Source organism: Solanum tuberosum, unplaced genomic scaffold, assembly GCF_000226075.1.
Source record: "Solanum tuberosum cultivar DM 1-3 516 R44 unplaced genomic scaffold, SolTub_3.0 scf00122, whole genome shotgun sequence".
Lineage (NCBI taxonomy): Eukaryota > Viridiplantae > Streptophyta > Magnoliopsida > Solanales > Solanaceae > Solanum > Solanum tuberosum.
This window is the reverse complement of record NW_006239050.1, coordinates 669,505-689,315: the sequence shown is the minus strand read 5'-3', so window position 1 is coordinate 689,315 and position 19,811 is coordinate 669,505. Positions and strand designations below refer to the sequence as shown.

At 32.2% G+C, this 19,811-nt stretch overlaps 2 protein-coding genes across 2 annotated transcripts; one reads left to right on the top strand and one right to left on the bottom strand.

Moving 5' to 3' along the window:
- The first annotated feature begins 9,661 nt into the window (after positions 1-9,661).
- LOC102583210 (NAC domain-containing protein 86-like) lies at positions 9,662-13,565 on the top strand. The gene is made up of 6 exons (XM_015310097.1): positions 9,662-10,000; positions 10,744-11,021; positions 11,344-11,673; positions 11,906-12,334; positions 12,643-12,721; positions 12,922-13,565. The coding sequence occupies exons 1-6, from the start codon at positions 9,844-9,846 to the stop codon at positions 13,335-13,337; spliced, it is 1,689 nt and encodes a 562-aa protein (XP_015165583.1). The 5' UTR covers positions 9,662-9,843; the 3' UTR covers positions 13,338-13,565.
- A 437-nt stretch (positions 13,566-14,002) lies between these two features.
- LOC102601398 (ALA-interacting subunit 5-like) lies at positions 14,003-18,407 on the bottom strand. The gene is made up of 8 exons (XM_006350398.2): positions 18,242-18,407; positions 17,404-17,462; positions 17,221-17,295; positions 16,994-17,128; positions 16,819-16,889; positions 15,450-15,750; positions 15,062-15,351; positions 14,003-14,316 (listed from the first exon to the last, which is right to left on the bottom strand). The coding sequence occupies exons 1-8, from the start codon at positions 18,288-18,290 to the stop codon at positions 14,262-14,264; spliced, it is 1,035 nt and encodes a 344-aa protein (XP_006350460.1). The 5' UTR covers positions 18,291-18,407; the 3' UTR covers positions 14,003-14,261.
- Between the last annotated feature and the right edge of the window lie 1,404 nt (positions 18,408-19,811).

Below are 19,811 nucleotides of genomic sequence, written 5' to 3'. Positions count from 1 at the left end.
TAAAACTTGGTCGAGTTAAGCAAATTATATGGATTTAGGCTGATTTTTTCACCCCCCTCCTCAACTTTAATTTCATGGAAACTAGAATACATTATTCCCCTTTACATTCCAATGCAAAATCTAGTCAAATTTCCTTTATAATAATTTTTTTTAATAAGAAGAATGACTGCGTGTAAAAGAAGAGACCCTATCCATTATCATTAAAAAAATAAAAAATCCACTTTATCAACTTGATTATACGTCAAAATTAAACCCTAAATCAGTCAAAGATATTCTTTTTCAATGATTATTACCCATTTTAAGATGAGTTGTATAAAGTAATACTATGTAGCTTTATGCATGGGAGATAATTTAATAATTAATCTTTATTAATCCCTAATACGCCTCGTTTATGCAAATCATTAATATAATACTACTCAAATACCTTAAAAAAGAAAAGCACAAAATGCTTTGATGATTAGAAGGAAACAAGTGAATGCTTTTTTTGCCTTTTTATTAAAAATCTAAACATAATTCTTAAATTAGTATTATTTTTTTTGTTTATTCGTTACCTTCTATGGGGTTGTAAGTTCTTGTGACGTCCATTGTGTGCATTCAGACTAGAAAAAAGAAGAGATGTGGGGAGACATCCTTTAGGCAAATCTTTTCTAGTTGGCAAGGGAAAATAAAAGTAGTATTAATTATTTTAAATACATTATTAGGAAATTAAAGTAGTATTAATTATTTTGAATATATTATTAACTTGGAGAATATCATCACGTCACTTTATATTCATGTTCAAACTATGTTACAACTTACAACTCTTTTTTTTAATCCTTCTTTTGCTTTAGATTTCCAATGAGACAAAGTTCAGATGTTTAGAGGGAAAAAATAGTTTTGTTTGAATTAAATATGAATAATTGGGATGAGATACCAACATGAGTATGGATAACGATAGACTACAATATCATAGTGTAACTTCATTCTTTTTGACATGATAGAGTAAGGTTCGAATGCTAGGATTAGGGTTGCATAATATCGAATAAAAAATTGTATCAAATTGCAAATTGAGAAAAAAAATTGGCAAGTGGTTTGGTTTGACTTGGCTTGGTATTGAAAATTTTTTTGATTATACTTGGGTTGGTTTGATTTTAACTTTAAAAAGTCAACCCAAGACCAAATCAATCCACATTAACCGATATATAATCTTAGGTCATGAGAAATGATTTAGAGAATAAGTTATAAATAATGTTAAGAGTAAAACATAAAAAAGAACAATCTTAGTATGCTAAAAATGACATGAAGTAAAAATAGATTTTTAGTATAGTGGACAAGTAGAAACAAACAAAGAGTAATTTTTTTACTAATCCATCTTAAATAAAATAGCACCTAACTATCTCAACAATCCTCTTGATTACGTTCAAGATTTGCTCCACTTAAAGAACTAGGTTCCTTTGTGCAACTAAAATAGTAGGGTTAAGACTCTGAAAAATACCTCAACTTTGGTCGGATTTGCTGTTGTGATACTAAACTTTCATGAGGACCTATTACCTCCCTAGACTATTTAATACCGTATTTTTAAACATATATATTTGCCCACGTGGACATAAAAAATAATGCAAAATTATAAATAGTAATGTGTCCACGTGGGCACATATATACCTTTAAAATACACTATTAAATAGTTCAGGGGGTAAAAATTATTGTATTAAATAGTCTAGGAAGGTAATAGGTCCTTATAAAAGTTTAGTATCGCAACAACAAATCCGACCAAAGCTAAGATATTTTTCAGACCCTTATCCCAAAATAGCAACATAAATGATTCACGAGTTTATCATGGAAAATCTCCTTGATTAAAGGAGTAAAAATTACGACCTATGTTGAGTAGGATGTTCAACCAAAAACTTCACGAACTTCTAAGAGTGATTTTAAATTATAAATTTATCATTCAAGGGACTAACTTTAATAACTCAACTTAACAGTTCACACCTACACAATCACTAGTACATAATGTGGAAGAGCCAAGATGCAATGCGTGCGTCTTCTTGCTGGGGTGAAAAACACACGGCAAAGAAAGAAAGAAAGAACAAAGGGAGAAGGGAAAATTATAGACTTACCTTTTTGGATGTCCGAAGAAACTCCCTCTTATTACGAATTGTTGGAATACTGACCCCCAGATTTGCCTAAGAAACAAGTATATTCTATATGTTCTTTTACAGATTACAACAGTTACGTTATGTAGAGCAAATAAAGTAATGACACAATATTTTAATCGCGGAAAACTCCGGCTCATAAATGGTAAAAAACCACGACCTACACCTCTGTAGGATTTAACTCCACTTCATTAAACTCTGAGCCTCAACAAAAGATTACAAACTTATGTAACCTACGGAATTATAAACTCTAATTTCTAGATGCCAACAACCAACTAGATCGTCGACCCCACTTCAAGTTATGAATTCGGATTACAACTCTTGCAATCCTAAGAACTAACTCTAATTCCTAAACTCCTACACAAACCCCCCAAGGTTTTATGTTCCCAAGTCTTTAAGTTGCCCCAACTTGAAGACTCTATTCCTACTCCAGTTTATACTTCACTGGATCTAGAAAGAATTAAAGATACAACTCGATAAAAACTCAATACAAGCAAACTTGACTTAAGAACTATAAAACATAAGCCTATGAATCAGTTCTTAAATTCTTGTTTCCTTGCATTGGCTACACTTCGTAATCAGAAATCACTCAAATATGAACTCCCTCTATTTGATTGTATTCTGCTTGTCACTCTCTGTTTAAGTGCGCAATTTTCTACGACGAAAATATTGCCCTATTTATAGATTTGAACTCCTCACAGTCTTCCTTCTTCAAGTTGAACTCGACTATCTTCTTTGTTCTCCTTATTTGACTTGAACTTGATTTCCTCATCTGATCATACTTCCTACTTCATTCCAGATTTGAAACCACATTCACGTCATTATACTTCCTTCTTTGCTTATGCTTCCTACTTCATAAGGATTTATTTATAAAACGAAACCTTTTAGCACTTGTTTCTTATAGAAAAAGCAACTCTTTCACCGCTTTATAACTTCTAATTTGCGTGGTTGACGTTCTCCTTATTCCAGTCGGATTCAGTCTGAAAGGAACATGTCGGCGAAATCGGTTCCTTTCATCTGTTCCTCTATTTGTCAACTATCAAAATCTTTCTCGATCTAACAAATTCCCCCTTTTTGATAATGACAAACCATTGCTTCTTGTGTGAATAGATCAATCTGTGTTATGTCAGTTTCTTAAAGCACAACACACAAAGCAAACACATTAGAGGATCAAGTTAGACCAATTGGGTTATAAATATTACACAAGCATGCATTTCCCCCTTTTGACATCATAAAACACCGTGAAGGCATACACCACACTAAGAGAAGCAAATTCAATACTCATGGCCACTAGGGCTATCACCTACACAAACACTTAAAAATCAAGAACTCAGTTAGCTATAGCAAAACATTTGCACAAACATAGGAGATAGACATGAACCTGAAACTCAAACCCAACATTAGCATTAATCAAAAAGCATATACACCACAAATGTAATCAAAATTAAAGATAGAATCAAGCACTTGTGATGAGGAAAAAATTGGAAGGTCAAAGGCTAAAGTGGCTAGGCAATATAGCAAAAGATCGGGCATGAGAGGGTAAATAAAAGTCATTTTTTCGGCAGCACAAAAAACATCTTTTGGATTAACAAAATTAGTAGTCTTCTCAATTTCAAAGGTAGTCTTAGTCTACGCAAGCTCAGCCTTGAGCTTTGTGTTTTATTTTTCTTTAGCAGGCCTACATGTTCAAGATCATAGTTCATATGCAGTTGGTCCATGGCATTCTGGTGAGTGACACATATGACTTCAATTTCAGCTTATTTTTTTCATTTTGTATCACCTTTAAGGAATTGGTTCAATCAATCATATGCGCTCCGAAGAAACAATAGTTCACTAATCTCTAACCCCCAAAATCAATAATCACCTTGCCTAAGAGCACTGTCCGCTTCCCAAAGTTCACAACTCTAATTTCAATAGAGTCAGGAACAATTTTTTTCCAGCATCATTTGTAGAGAAACATGTTCTCCCAATCTGTTCCCTAGACGTGATACTATCAGGTGCAACACCAACTATAATAATTTTTTACATCAATCCTAAATCTCAGTTTATATGGATCACAATAGATGAACTAGGTTCGACAGAGGGGTCCCTCATTGATTCCCCCTCACTAGATGCACCCAAGTTGAGCCTAACAACTGAACTTTGTTCAATTGTAGGGTCCCCAACATATTCCCCCTCACAAGGTACATCCTCCAAAAATTTCTCAATAATTTTAGACACACCCAATATAGATTCCCCCTAAGAACCAGCACTACCTACTTTCTACAACACAACCTCTATTTTATAAGACACCAAAGTAGAGGTGTCATCCACCGAAGTCATCTCAACCATAACATCAGATAGACCATCACACTGGGATAAGGCTTTAAATAGGCTTTTAATAAGATATTTGTTTAGTAGTATTGAGAGTCCTTTGAGATGAAGGGTTTTATCTTGGGTAGAGATCTGGTTATATTTTATCACAAGAAAGTGTGATTAGATTCTCTTTAGAGAACGCCAAAATTTGAGCATAGGACATGAATATATCTTTTGGGACAAGTGGAAAGAACAAGTACATGTGCATTGATTTTATATTTAATTATGAATAACCGTAATACACATACCTTAGATCTCTAGATAATGCTGAATTTTGCTCCAATTTTACTAAGCCTCTCTCGTATGATAGATGCAAATACAATGTTATAGTTCATGAGTAGCTTGACTTTAAAAGTGGTAGAGAGACATACAACTAAATGTACAAGACTGAGCATAAAATTCAAGATTAGAAGACAATATGCACAATGTTCATTAGCCACTGAGGGATACTCATGTGATTTTAATCATCCCCAAGTTCCAACATGTTCCTTTAAAAGTGTTTGTCTAGGTTGATCACCCTTCTTAGTTGATGGACTCATAATTTCCATACTATGATCATCTGAGTGCGCCTCATAAGACTTTTCATGTTTGTAATTGTGAGATACTGCATAGGTTGGACCTGTTTCTTTCACATGTTTCTTCATAATTTATTCAAAGATTCTTGACAACTCATCATTATCATGCAAGCTTATTTCTCCTATTTTTCCAACTTCTTTGATTTTACCAAACAGAATTTTCACCGCCAAAACTACTATTCAATCCTTTTCTTCTGCAGGTGAGAGGAATTTCTTCTAGTTTCAATCATGTGTCTGGAGCAATAGGTGTTCATGTATGAATGTTGCTTGCTTCCTTTAACTTTTTCTGCAAATTCAAAGGTTAGATTTAGGAACTCAGACTAGCTTGGATTCTTTGTATTGATAAAAAGAATGAATGAGATCTCTATTAATCCATATTGGTAAAATATTTTTAGATTTTTTCTTTTTCCCCAACCTGTTTCTTTGACATGATTCCTTTTTTTAACAAGGTTGATTTTTCTATTTGAGGCAGCTTTGAAGTTTTTATTCATGTGAGTTATAACTATTGGACAGGTACCCCTTAAGTGACCAATACTACCACAATGTGTGCACAAATAAGAGGTTTTATTAGGGACTTCTTTAACAAAACCTATTCCAGCTTTAATTTTATGTGTTCTATTATTGAGCTGAGTTACAATCATTGAGGACTAAGTCCATTTGTTTGCCCTCTCAAGCTCATACTTAGTTCTAGCCAGGTCAAGATTTATCCTTCTAGATTTTTCTCTTTCCGAAAATAGTTCATCGTTTAACCACTTTAGATCTTGGTCACATCTGATTTGGTCACCACTATTTTTTTCTTTCCCATTTCCAGTAACACTTTGTTTCAAAATTTCAGATTTGAAAGTCAAAGTGCAGGAATCAAGTTGTTGTACCTGTTCCTTTAGGAATTCATTTTCTTTCTTGAGATCAGAATTAATTTTTTCAAGATCAATATATTCAAATTTTAAACTGGTCAAGGAAGTCAATAACTGATCTCTATTTTTATTCAACTCTTGAAAATTATCTATGAGAGTTAGAATAAGGGAAGATAATTTTTTCTTTGAAAAATATTTTAGTTTATTTTTAAGGTCAAAAAGACTTACCTCCCTTTTCTCAATGTCCGATTGAGAGTCTGGTTCAGAGTCTTTCATGGCCATCAAAGCAATTAAGTTGTCTGAACCTGTTTCTCAAGCATCATACATAGCAATGTCAGATTCTTTTTCTTTGCTCGGGGGCAATTTTTTCTCATAGTTTTCACCTTTCTTGAGGAGCTTTCTGAATTTTTTGTTAATCACGGCTATGTCCTCATCATCCAAATCAAATTCATCACTCTCAGTTGCCTTGAAAGAAAAAATTATGTCTTTGTGTTATCAACATTCATCTCGTAAGTCTTTAGATTTCCTACAAGTTCATCCAAGCTCATGGTTGTCAAATCCTTTGCTTCTCTAATTGCAGTGACCTTGATCTCCCACGACTTAGGTAGAGTCCTTAACACTTTATCCACCTGTTCCTCAGTAGTATATATTTTTCCCAAAGACACCAGCTCATTCATAATAGTAGTGAATCTAGTAATCATATCTTGAAGTGATTCACCACTCTCCATCTTAAATGCTTCATATTCAGATGATAGTCTAGCAATTCTAAATTTTCTTACTTGGGGAGTTCCTTCATGTACATTGACTAGTGTGTCCCAAATTTATTATGTTGTAGTACAACTAGAGATGCGATTGAACTCGTCAGGTCCAAGTCCACATAAAGGATACACTTAGTTTTAGCATTCTTTGCGAACATTCTATAATCTACTTCTCCATATTGAGTCTTGGGCTTAGAAATGACTTTCCCTTCATCATCTTTCATCATAGGAATAAGAGGACCATCAATAACTCTCATTCATAATTCATAGTCATGAGCTTGTATAAAATCATTCATTCTCGCCTTCCAACATGCGTAGTAATGTCCATTAAACCTTCACTTTATTTGATTTACATAACGTAATTGCTGTAATCTGCAAATGAACATATAGAATATACTTCTTCCTTAGGCAAATCTGGGGGTCAGTATTCCAACAATTGGTATCAGAGCAATTTATCTTTGTAGAGTCTAATAAGAATGATAGTAGTAAAATAAGTAACAACTTGAACAACAACTTACAAACTCGAACTAGACAGACACACCCCAAACTCAATAAAATTGGATTGGGGAAAGAAAGAATCGAACTTTAGAAGACGAGACAAGGATCATGTTAATTATCAATGGTCTTCCTAGAGTTAATGGGAAGAGGTTAGTCATTACGATAGAAAACCAAATCTCATATATCTCCGTACCATAATTTTTTTCATATTCAAAATACAAACGAAAGACCAAATCAATTATCTACAACTAGAATGAACATGAAAAATGCCTTATATTAGTATTGTTCCATGAGTGAAAAAATATATCTAAAGAATGAGATATTTACCATATATCTAAGATACATGTCTCTCTCGCTCACCTCTCCCCCCTTATGCTCTCCTCTATCCCTCTCTCATTCCTCTTCCTCCATGTATATGTGTTTCACAATATCTCTAAATTTCACAATTTCATATGTTTGTATATCGAGTATCTAATATGTAGAGGCGTATCTAGGATTTTGAGATGATAGGTGCACTGTTATAAAAATGTTGATATATGATATAAATTTGATCGGTTCGACATTTAGGATTTTACTACTGAAAACCGTTAAAGTTTTTAAATTATAGGTCTAAAATTAATTCTTATATATATATATATATAGCAGTTACCACTTAGAGAAGTGTAACCTAATTTTAGAAAGAAAAATAAAATAAGATAAATATAAAATTCAAATTTCTAACCTCGCAGAGAGAGGTGCACCTAGTCATAATCGCATTATGTGATACTTCAAGTGTGGGTTCACACATCTATATTTCATTTTTTTTTAGAAAAGGCCAAAAATATAACACTAATATATATGATCTCGGGAGGGGATCATGGGTTCATGTGAACCTGGTGACCCCCCTTAGACACGCCTCTGCTAATATGTACATATATGTGATGTATCCAATGAATTTATGCGCACACACACCTCAAACATCAAATATAGTAGTTGTCCAATATCAAATATCATGTGTATCAAGCATCAATGGAATTATGTCATTATTCTTAACCATATATCTAAAGTTTAAATCCATGAAATGAAAAAATTTCTTAGTGGGAGTGCCCCCTCCCCCTCGAAAATTAGACCCTATAAAATACAAAATTCAAATTTAATCGAATTCTAACATGGCTATCAAAGGAAAAAGAAAGAAGTATTGATTAGCAATTTAGTGAATCTTGAAGAGTAGCTTGAAGGGGACCACTTGGGTAGATTCTCTTCCATGATCTCTTGTAGGAAGGGAAGAGGAACATAAAGAGAAGATAGATTTGAATATTATAATATAAAAATAGGGTATTATATGAGAAGAAAGAAGATTAAACCCTAAAAAGGGGAAAAGCACCAAAAGATAGATTGATCAAAAGGAAAAGCACACATGATAGAGACAATAGAGAGAGGGAATTTTGGTATGGACTATAATAGACAAAGGACAATGACAACGACAAAAGCTGCCAAATGATCCTTGCTCCCCCACTTTGCCACGTCGGATCTTCACGTTCCTAAAGTAGGACCCATCACGACACCCCTTATTATAAAGTGTAAAAAAAAATTAGAGGGGGAAGTATTAAAAACACTTTTGAATTTGACATAATTTTTTTGTAACTATTGATAGTCTTAAGAGCATCCTTCTGATTGATTAATAAAATTTAGATACTCCCCCGATATAGCCCCTAATCTATCATATGATAAAATAAGTGGTGTCAAACTCTTGTAGGAGCATGGGACTTTTAATAAAAAGTTGAGAGAAGTGTTAAAAATATCCCTAAATTTGATGAGAATTTAGGGGTGTATTTCATTCATGTTGCAAGATCAGGGTGTATTTAAGTTCAATTAGTCAAGTGACAGACTATTTTTAAGGCGGTCAATAATACGGAAATGAAACTAATCAGACCAAATTTAGAGATGCTTTTAATACTTCTCTCAAATTTAAATGTCCACAATTTTCATTAATTAGAGAACTTTTTTTCAGAAATTATATATGCTTTGTGAGAAATATATAGTTAACTGAAAAAAGAAAAGAAGCAGCGGGGGACAAAATATCATATTCGAAAGAGAAGAAAATCTTAATAATTGAGTTGATTGACTATCTAAATTTTCATTTTCCGTGATAGATCAATTGTTGCATGTAGTTGGCATGTGAAAGGAACATTTATGGGAGATTGACAGTTAAGAAAAGCCGCCAATTCGTTTCCATTCAGACAGTTTCTCGTTAACGTAGTTGTAGAGGGACATAGATCCTCTTCCCCTCTTTCCTTCTAAACTAAACAAATAATTATATATTTCCCAATTTTTTATAAATATATAGATATAGGGTCGGTAATGCAACAAATCAGATACCACCACGTGTACAAGAAAGCTCAGATTCCAAGAAAGGACAACTTCCAAGCATAGAATTTTGCTAGAAAATTAAAAAATACTCTATATATCTTGCCCTATGTATTGTATACAAATTAGACCAAGTTGTTTAGAGAGAAAAAAAATAGAAGAGCTTGAGAAGAAAGATTTATTAAAGTGAGAAGAAATTTAAAAGACAAAAGTAGGCAAGAGAGCTTTCATTTGCTTTTTGTCTTGTTATCAAAACTTCATAATTTTCTTCTCTCTCTCTCAAGAAGGAAGAAAAAGATTGAAGTTCCAAAGGAGAAGTAGATATATGGCACCAGTTTCATTGCCTCCGGGATTCAGGTTTCATCCAACAGATGAAGAACTTGTTGCTTATTATTTGAAAAGAAAGATCAATGGAAGGAAAATTGAACTCGAAGTCATTCCTGAAGTTGATCTTTACAAATGTGAGCCATGGGATTTACCAGGTATATACATGATTTCCATTCTTGTTATATCATTTTATATATAATTATAAAAATCATGGGTTTCTTCAAATAATTATCATATCATGGGATGTATAATTGTTTTGTGAAATAAAAACAATACCTAGCTATAGCTAGCTTCATATATTCCAAAGTAATTATCAAGAAAGGTATATAAGTAACAAAGACATAATAATACTATTTCCTCCTCTCTTTTTTTAAACTTTAATTTGATACATAAATTTAGAGACTGTTCGGGTAAAAATGCAAAGTCTTATAAAACAAGCTTTCACTGCAACAAATAAAGGATTTAACAGCAATTATTTGACAATAATAATATAATATAATTGTTGCTATATTATATATATTTAGCAGCAGTAGTAACAATGAGTATCTATAACTAACATTCTATATAAAATGTCGCTAGAAGTTTTAACGACTCTGTTAAACGTACTAACATGTTGTGAGTCTGAATATATACTTTGAACGCACTTTAATTATTCAAAGATCATATGCTTTAATTTACAGGTATAACAAAATTTCTAAAATTGTATGATCATTTCATGCATGTTCCAATTGCTTTAAAGGAAGTTATTAGTTGTCTGTCTGGTCCCTAAAAATGAAAAAAGTCTTATAAAACAAACTTTAATAATCATTGCATAATGGAAATCATGAGTTCCACCTCTTTATTGCCTTTTTAAACCCTCTCATATCATAATTAATTTTAATCCTAATCCGCTTTACAGATAAGTCCCTATTGCCTAGTAAAGATATGGAATGGTACTTCTTCAGTCCTCGTGATCGTAAATACCCTAATGGAACAAGGACTAATCGTGCAACGAAAGCTGGGTACTGGAAGGCAACCGGTAAGGACCGGAAAGTAAATTCACAGATGAGGCCAATTGGAATGAAGAAAACTCTTGTATATTACAGAGGAAGAGCACCTCATGGAACTCGAACCGGTTGGGTTATGCATGAATATCGTTTGGAAGAAAGAGAATGTGAAGTTGCTAACGGCCTCCAGGTACGTACAGATACATACATAATATGAATTTAACTTATATGCACGCTTATAACTTCAGAACTTTTATACTGTTAATGTAATTTAATCTATCAAAAGATGTTGTTACTTTATTATACACATGTCTCATTTTCTTTGATGTGATTTGATAGCAGTGGTAGAGTCAGAAATACAATATACAAGAAAGTCTAAAATATCACATCTAAGATTTTTCATCATTACTAATAGCGTATGTGTAGAAGTCAAAATTTTTATATACTAATAGGAGTATTGTAAAAGATATTTTACATTATCAGGTCATCTGAAAGAGAGCGATATATTGCAGGATGCTTATGCACTTTGTCGTGTATTCAAGAAGAGTTTGAATGTTCCAAAAATTGGAGATCATTATGGTAGTGATCGATCAGGTTGTAGCATTAATGATCAATTGTATACTGAAGGAAGAGGTGAAGATTCTGATTATGGAATGATGCCTACAACAACTTCATCATCATCCATGCTTCTTCATGGTTCACCATTAATGAATGTTGCACCTGCTCCAAGCAATGATGATAATAAATGGATGCAATACTTGTCAGATGAAGCTAATTTCACTTTCAATAACAATCCATCATTTCCCACTAATGGACCTTTTCCATATAATCATCCATCTAAGGTAATCCTTTTCTTGAAACTTCTGCGTAACGAGAGCCTTAGTGCATCGAACTGTCTTTATATATATCATGCATGTGTTTGATATGTAGGAAATATAATTTTGACAAAAATGTTTTTTAATGTGTACATGTTTGATTGGTCGAGAATTGAGCTTAGTGCATCGAGCTGTCTTTTTATATATCACTTTATTTATTTCTCATATTTTATTTTATTATTTTTTGTTGTATTTGAAGGTTGATATAGCATTAGAGTGTGCAAGGTTGCAGCATAGATTTGCGTTGCCTCCATTGGAAGTGCAAGATTTTCCCCAAGTAGGATATGTGATGTCTCAATCAAATGATGTTATGTATCATCAGAGCACAACAAATCAAACTGACATTGTACAAGAAATACTCTCAGTAGCCCAAGCTTCACATGACCTTACAAATCAAGAATATTCATGGGATGGAAATTATAATAATATTAATTATGGAGATGACTTCTCTTTTCTTCCTCATAATAACAATCATGACTTGGGTAATTCCTTCAATTTTATGGACCAATTAAAGGAAGATGATGATCAAAATAATTCCATACCAATTGTTGATTTTGATGAGGATTTCAAATCTGAGACTATGGTTGAAAGATTAAGATGGGTAGGTATGTCACAAAAGGATGACAAGGTAATGCCACTAATCTATGCAATCAATTCTATATATTACTTATTCCTCCGTCTCAATTTATCTAACACCATTTGGTTTGACACAAAATTTACCAAAGAAAAGAATATTTTTGAAATATATTTATGGTGTAAAACTTTTTTTGACTATTTGTGTGTCTATAAATCATTTTAATTATAAAAATGGGACATTTTTCTTGAAACAAGGTAATTAAAAAAGAAAAATGTGTCATCTAGGATACAAAAGTATTATTCTTATTTTGCATTATTTCTAGGATAAGTAATTAATTTGCTTTATGTTGTACTTGACAGACCTTTCTTGAGGACTACAAGACTGTCCCAATAGAAAATATTTCAGGTCCCCATAAAGAGGAACAAGATCAACTCCAAGGTATTTTCAGAATATATACATGCACAAGTGTTTCTTATTCTCATATTTTGTATAGTTATTCTACAAGTTTTAAAAGTCTGTTTTTATTATTTCTTAAATTTTGTACGTACCAAGTCAAACAACATCATATAAAATTGGACAGAGAGAGTAACTTTTTTCTTGTTTTTTTATGTTAATCAATATTTACTAATTAATTTCAGGAGAAGCAAGTGGTCAGCAAAACAACATGAATGAAACAGAAGCAAACAATTTCTCATTAGGATTTGGTAATGATGACAACTTCTTGGATGATGAAGAGACTGATGGTTTTTCAAGTTCACCAAGCTTTGAAGTTTATGAGAAAATAGAAGTGAACCAAGGAATGTTTATTGCCACAAGACAAGTAGCCAATACATTCTATCATCAAGTGGCACCTTCAAAAACAGTGACAATCCATAGAGACATGGTCACAATGCATGAGTTTCCTATAAGGAAAATAACAAAAAATGCTACATTTCTTGATACATTTATGGCATTTTCAAGGAAAACTCTATCAGGAGTAGTTATGAGAGTCAACACTTTGGTAGAATTGATTGCACCTTTACATGCATTTTGGACTATTTTGGGGAATGCTTAAAGAAACAAGACAAGAAGAACCAATCAAGAAATCTTTACATTTTTTCTTCTTTAATTTGCTTTTGTTTGCTATAGATTAACTTGTTGTAATGCTAACCACAATTAATTGTTATTAAGGGAAAGCTTAACTTAATTAATCCCCCCTGAAAATTGACACAGCTGATGTAAGATCTTGATATAGATTGTATTTGTTCTTTTTTCAATATCTAATCAATACTCTAATTTTATAGAGACTTGGTATTATTTTTTTTTATTCATTGGGCAATATAATGAGCATAGTACTTTAGGACTCGAGTGGAGCTTTTCAATAAGTTAATGTATTACATTTGTTGTCTATATGTGTCGTTTTAACTTTTAATACACTTTTAAAGAGTTGGATCCTAAGCAATACAAAAACAATATATTGATATTTTTGTGCTTCAATTCTACCAACTTTTTCTTCACAATTTGATATGTCCATCTATTTTCTAGATTTTAAGATTAGGATAGACATCTTTACTCAGCCTAATAATTCAGAGTGTAATCACAAGGTATCTTTTTTCTAATTAAAACAAGTGTAGTCTGCTCAAATATAACAATGAATTTCAGTGTTCAGTCCTATTCTGATCAGTACATAAAAATAAAAAAAAAGGTATACAACAAGCATTCTGTTTTGGTACAATTCAGTGGTCTAGAAAGATTGTCTTACCACAATAAAGGAATTAATCAAAGAGTGAAGCTGCAAAGCAGAGGTTTTGATGGTTAACATGATATGTATAGTGAAATGACAATAGTGTTGAATGCCTAAATCACAAGATGCTGTCACTGGTCCAGGACTTAGCTTACAAGTATCGAATATAGTTAGCGTTAACAACTAAACCAGCTAAAACTCTTCTGCAGGAAAAATTTGGAGAGAAGAGCATGACGGATGATAATGCAGACATCATCAGTTCCCTGAAGGATTCAAGTTCCATGACAGATAGGCTGGATCACCGAATGGCCTGCACGGTCACAATGTCACAATAAACATCAATGGTATAATGGTCAAATTTCAACTAAGTTCATAAACTGAAAATAACAGCCTCCAACTTTTCATTCCCCCATCTATTCACATGATCATTTCATTTTCTGTTGATATCTTCAAACAAAAACAGTTTCTCTTGCTTTTATTAACTATATATTTCCAAAACAAATAGGCCATATGAAAAGGAATTTAGCTATTATCTTGTTGTATCAGCTGCTGAAGAAAATCCAAATTCAGTAGTTATTTGACTCGATTGTCCTGGTAATAACAACTTTCCTTAAAAGGATGAAAATTAAAATACATAGCAGGAAATCGGGAGGACCTGAAAAGCAAGACCATAACGTATTGTTTCCTTGAGATTCTCAATTTAAATGCAATATAATTTACATTATCCCAAATCTCATCTGGAAAACACCATGCATGCTCCTGGTGTGATAAATGATTATCAAGATATGATGAAAATGAGATTTACAGAGTTTAAGTTTTAATCCTTCATGAGCTCATGTCGATTCTTAAATGCAACATAGAGTTCTTTTTTCTTTTATAGCACTTCAAACAATTGAAACTATAAGCATGTTATCCAGCAAATCTATTCCTAGAAGCCAACTTTGGTTTTCTTAACTAGTAAAAAAAAAGAGAAAAAAGTAAATGGTTTGCTGCAGATATAAATATAGTAGGATTAAGGAATCAAAAAGGGAAGACAGTATTGGGTGCGTTCTTACCTTGGTTTGATGACATACATAAGTATGAAAATTATTGCCACGAATAAGCAAATTCCACCAACTGTCAAGTATGCGATGCCTAGGAACTTATTCTTTCCACCAATCCATGTAGTGGTTGAAAGAACCAAAGACTTTTTACCCTCAAATGTATATGTGTTGTAATTGTTTTGTATTACTACTGTAATGTTCTCATTAGCTTCAAGATCATGCTCTATCTTCCCATATAACTTTCTGAATACTGGTAATGCCGCAGTTCGCAACCAAACCTGAAGATCCTCTTGCTCACTCATCTGCATGTAAAATACCCAAAATAGTTAAGATAACGATAAAAATGTGGAAAAGGAATAATGATAATAAGATGAAAAAGAGGGCAAAAGTCTGCACTAACAGGTATGCTCTCATTAAGTGCTCCACCCCCAATTAAACTTCCTTTCTGAAAATTTTTTGGGAAAACTTTTGATCCAAATTTGTGCTTTTTATCACTTGGCCATGAAATATTCTTCCTATTGATTGGTAAACCTTTGTCCTTAATTGAAAAACCATATGTATCATTGAACAAACTCCAAGCGATTAGCCCACAGGGAATCACAGGTTCATTTCCATTCATGTCTTCAGGAGCACAAGTCTTTTTTAAGTCGCCCTTAAAATTTGGGTCGCGCAATTGCTCATCATTTCTGCTTTTTACGTATCTGTGAAAACATAGGAAGCTTTCAATACCATTTAAGTGAGTATCATTTACCGGAAAAAAATGAAGTGATTCTCCTTCAAGCATGTCCACTCTCGATGCAAGAGTCTATCTCTTGTAAAACACTACTACAGAGTAAGAAAAGCAAAAATAGGCAACTTGCATGATCTCTTTCACAGTCAGGCCAGATATGTATCATTAAATTTCAGAATTGTGAGACGATGAACGGAATTTCTATATTAACATTATTGTCCCGGTGCCTCATTGGCCAGGATATCTGTTAGACACCCGGAAGGAAAATAGAAAACTTATTCCTTCCTGAGCAGACGTACTACTAGAAATAATTCATTGGCAGAAACAAAAACTAGGAACTGGACAAAATTAAAGCTGATAAACTTCATCCAGTTCCTGTTATCCGCATATCAATTTATTTTCAACTCTATTATTATACATCAACATATTAAGAAAGAGTATGTTCTAAACTTCTTTTTATTTGGTGTCTATCAGCATGCCTAACAAAATTTGCCATTGCTAAAGATCTAAATTCTCCTCAATAATGACTTAAAAGTTTTAATCCTTCAGTTAGTTACATATTTAGTGACTTTTCCATAACTTCCTCAATTTTATAAAAAGAAGTCATCTTTAACTTCTTGATTTGTTATCTGTTTCCCATTTCATTTTTATTGATAAATTCAACTTTATGCGTGTTCTTACTTTTATGCTTATTGATGAATAAATACAGCACAAGAAGCCTGTGCCCCAATGACTAGTATACCAATAAATCTTCCTAGCTTAAATCACAATATATCTTAGTCTATTAAAAGTTCACACTGTGCATTTCTTTTTGTCTCTTTAGTCAGTTTGTTTGTGCTTCTTCTTGGGGTTGAAGGGAACAGTCATCTGGGACAACATAATACCACAACTCAGACAAAAGAACATACTTCAATTGCATCAGAAGAGTTATTCTCTTCAACTACACACACAAATTGTCTTTTTATGAGTTTAAAACATCGGTTCATTTTTATACTCATAACATATAACGGAGCTTTAACTTGAATCAAATTGGACATACCGACGATGATTCTGGTAGAAGTTATTGAGCTGATAATAAACATAGATAGGATGCTTCATTTTCTTAGGAACCTAAAAACATTCAGCAAATAAATTCATAAGGATTAGGCAACGCAATGTTAAAATTTTGGAACAAAGAAAAGAAAACACCAATGTATCTGGAACACGGAACTAACTGTCAAGGTCCTGATACAGGTCTTGTTTGACTTATTATTTCTGATAAATGCAATCCTATCATGATATGCAAGGTCTGGTTGTGTATAATTTGTAGGAGCGCAATGCTCATCATAACGATGTACAATTTCCACTACCTGCATACAAATGAAAGATATTTCATGTCAAATACCATTTGACGGCTAAAAACAAACTCCCAAAAAACATAAAGTGATGGCTATTTGAGTACTTTTTCTGATGCAGACAATGAGGCAAGGCCTATAGGAATGAAGACGATGCCAAGGAAGATAAACACCGTGACAACCTGAATGCATAAAATGAGAAATATATTCAACAAGCCATTACAGTAAAGACTTAAAGGAGGTTTTGTCAAAAGAAGTTATGTCAAATGATTCTGTGAATGCATGCATACCCATTGTGGAGTTAAAATTGGCTTGCAAGCGGGCAGCTCTTGTTGGGTAAACCTTGAATCTACAACACAAATATATGCCATCTAAATTAGTTTAGTTTCTGTGAATAAAACTAAAAATACATAAAAACAGTGAAATCTAAGTCTTTTAAGCAGGCATATACAAATACACATCACTCAAATTGCAAAAAGGAGTATAAAAGTCATGAAAGGACTTGTAGTTAAGTTCAACAAGAATTGAAAGTAGCATCATGGCTATGAATCTGTTGTGCCAAAATACTCTTACATGGTGTGATATTGTCCGCTTTGGGCACGGTTCACCCCATTAAGAGAACCTTACACCTTATATATAGGTTCTTTTTCTTTTCAACTTCCAATGTGTTGAATTAGTTCACACACCCACCAGAATCATCAAAGATTCAATGCACACAAGAATAAACATTCAGACAAGAACTAAGCCAGATCATAATGTAAAGACAAAACAAAACCCGAGGGTTTCTTTCACTAATTTAGAGCCCTTTAAGTATGTTGATTACACCCATTTAACCAAAAATCAAAAGAATTACACTTCATTAACAATTTTGCAGTGCATTTGTTACAATGTAATTAATTCTATGGTTAACTAAATAGGGTTCATATTAATAAAACAACGTAAATACCCGATCCCTAAATTGAATTTTCTAAATAACTCAGATCTCTATTCTAACGAAAATACAAAGGAGCATGCCCTGTTCTTGTTTTTCTACCAATAAAAATTGAATCTTGAAAACCATAAAACTTTAAAATAAAAATTGATCATTGAATACACAAAGATAAAAAAAATGAAAGAAAAAGAATATACAATCTGGTTTCCTGGATTTCTTTGAAGAAGATGAGGCTCCTTCACCCATTGTTACGTCAATCTATACAAAATTAGAAAGGGAAATATAAAATTAATTAATGTAAAATTGTGAATAATTTTCAGAGGGAAAGAAAAAAGAAAAAAAGGGAAATAGGGAAGATAATTTTTCCTTTCTCCCCACTTTATTTTCTGTTTGAGAAATTGGGAAAAGGCTCAATAAGGTTGCATGGCAAAAACTTGTACGTGAGCGGAACTCACTGCCTTCCATCGCCACGCCCCACACCAAAATATAGGGTAATATGGTAAATGCTCACTCCAATCATTTTTACATATATTCATATAAAGTGTATAGTTTACTAAAATAATCATGATTGTTAGTATTTTAAAAATGTATTTAGAACTTATGTTATATTTTTAATTTCATTTGTTGTAGGAGTATTGACTCGACTACATTGCAAGCTTTTTTTTAAGTTAGATTGGATAGATTATTTTTGTCAAAAGTTTTATAATTTTATGACATTATATTTATAATATTAAATTTTTGTGAAACATGTGTTTCGTGATGTTCATAGAAATTATGAATTTTAGTCTTTATGATTAATTTAATTAAAATATATTAAATTGAAAAATATAAATAAATTATTTTTTATAATATTAGTTAAAAACATATGTTTATTAATTAATATATTTTTAATTTTAAAAATTGGGAAAAGGGTCTGAAAAATATTCCAACTTTGGTCGAAATTGCTGTTACAATACCAAACTTTATGAAGGACCTTTTACCCCTGCACTATTTAATAGTGTATTATAAAGATATATATGTGCACACGTGGACACATTACTATTTATAATTATACAATATTTATGATGTCCACGTGGGCACATATATACCTTTAAAATACACTATTAAATAGTGCAGGGGTAAAAGGTCTTTTCCAAAGTTCGGTATTGTTATAGCAATTTCGGTCAAAATTCGGATATATTTCAGACTTTTTTTCCTTAAAAATTCAATATAACCTTATGATTAGGGGTGTTCACGGTTTGGATAAAAACCGATCCAAACCGATAAAATAAAACTGATTTTATTTGGGTTTGATTTGGTTTGGTTTTAGATTTTTGAAAACCGATAGTATTTGATTTGGTTATGATTTTATTCGAAAAAAACCGAAGAAATAACCGAACCGAACCGATGAATTATATACATATATTTTATTAATATGCATACTTAATATATTGTTTTTATAAACAATTTTAAAGATCTTATACATATTTTCATTAAAATTTCTTTATAATTTACTTATTGAAAGCAAAAATGCCCAAGATGAAACATTTATCTTATTGATTTCATGTATATGAGTGTCTATGTCAATTCTTTGTGGGACTGAAAATGTTATTGTCTCTTCCTTCTAGGCCAATATAGTGAATTTTAAAGCTTTATTGATAGTAAATTTAGTGATTGAAAGTTTAGTAATTTAAGTCATTCTAACTATTTTTCGTTTTGAATGGATTGTTGTCACTTTTTTCACATTTTAAATGAATTGTTTCTTTTATTTTTGTGTATGGTTAATAA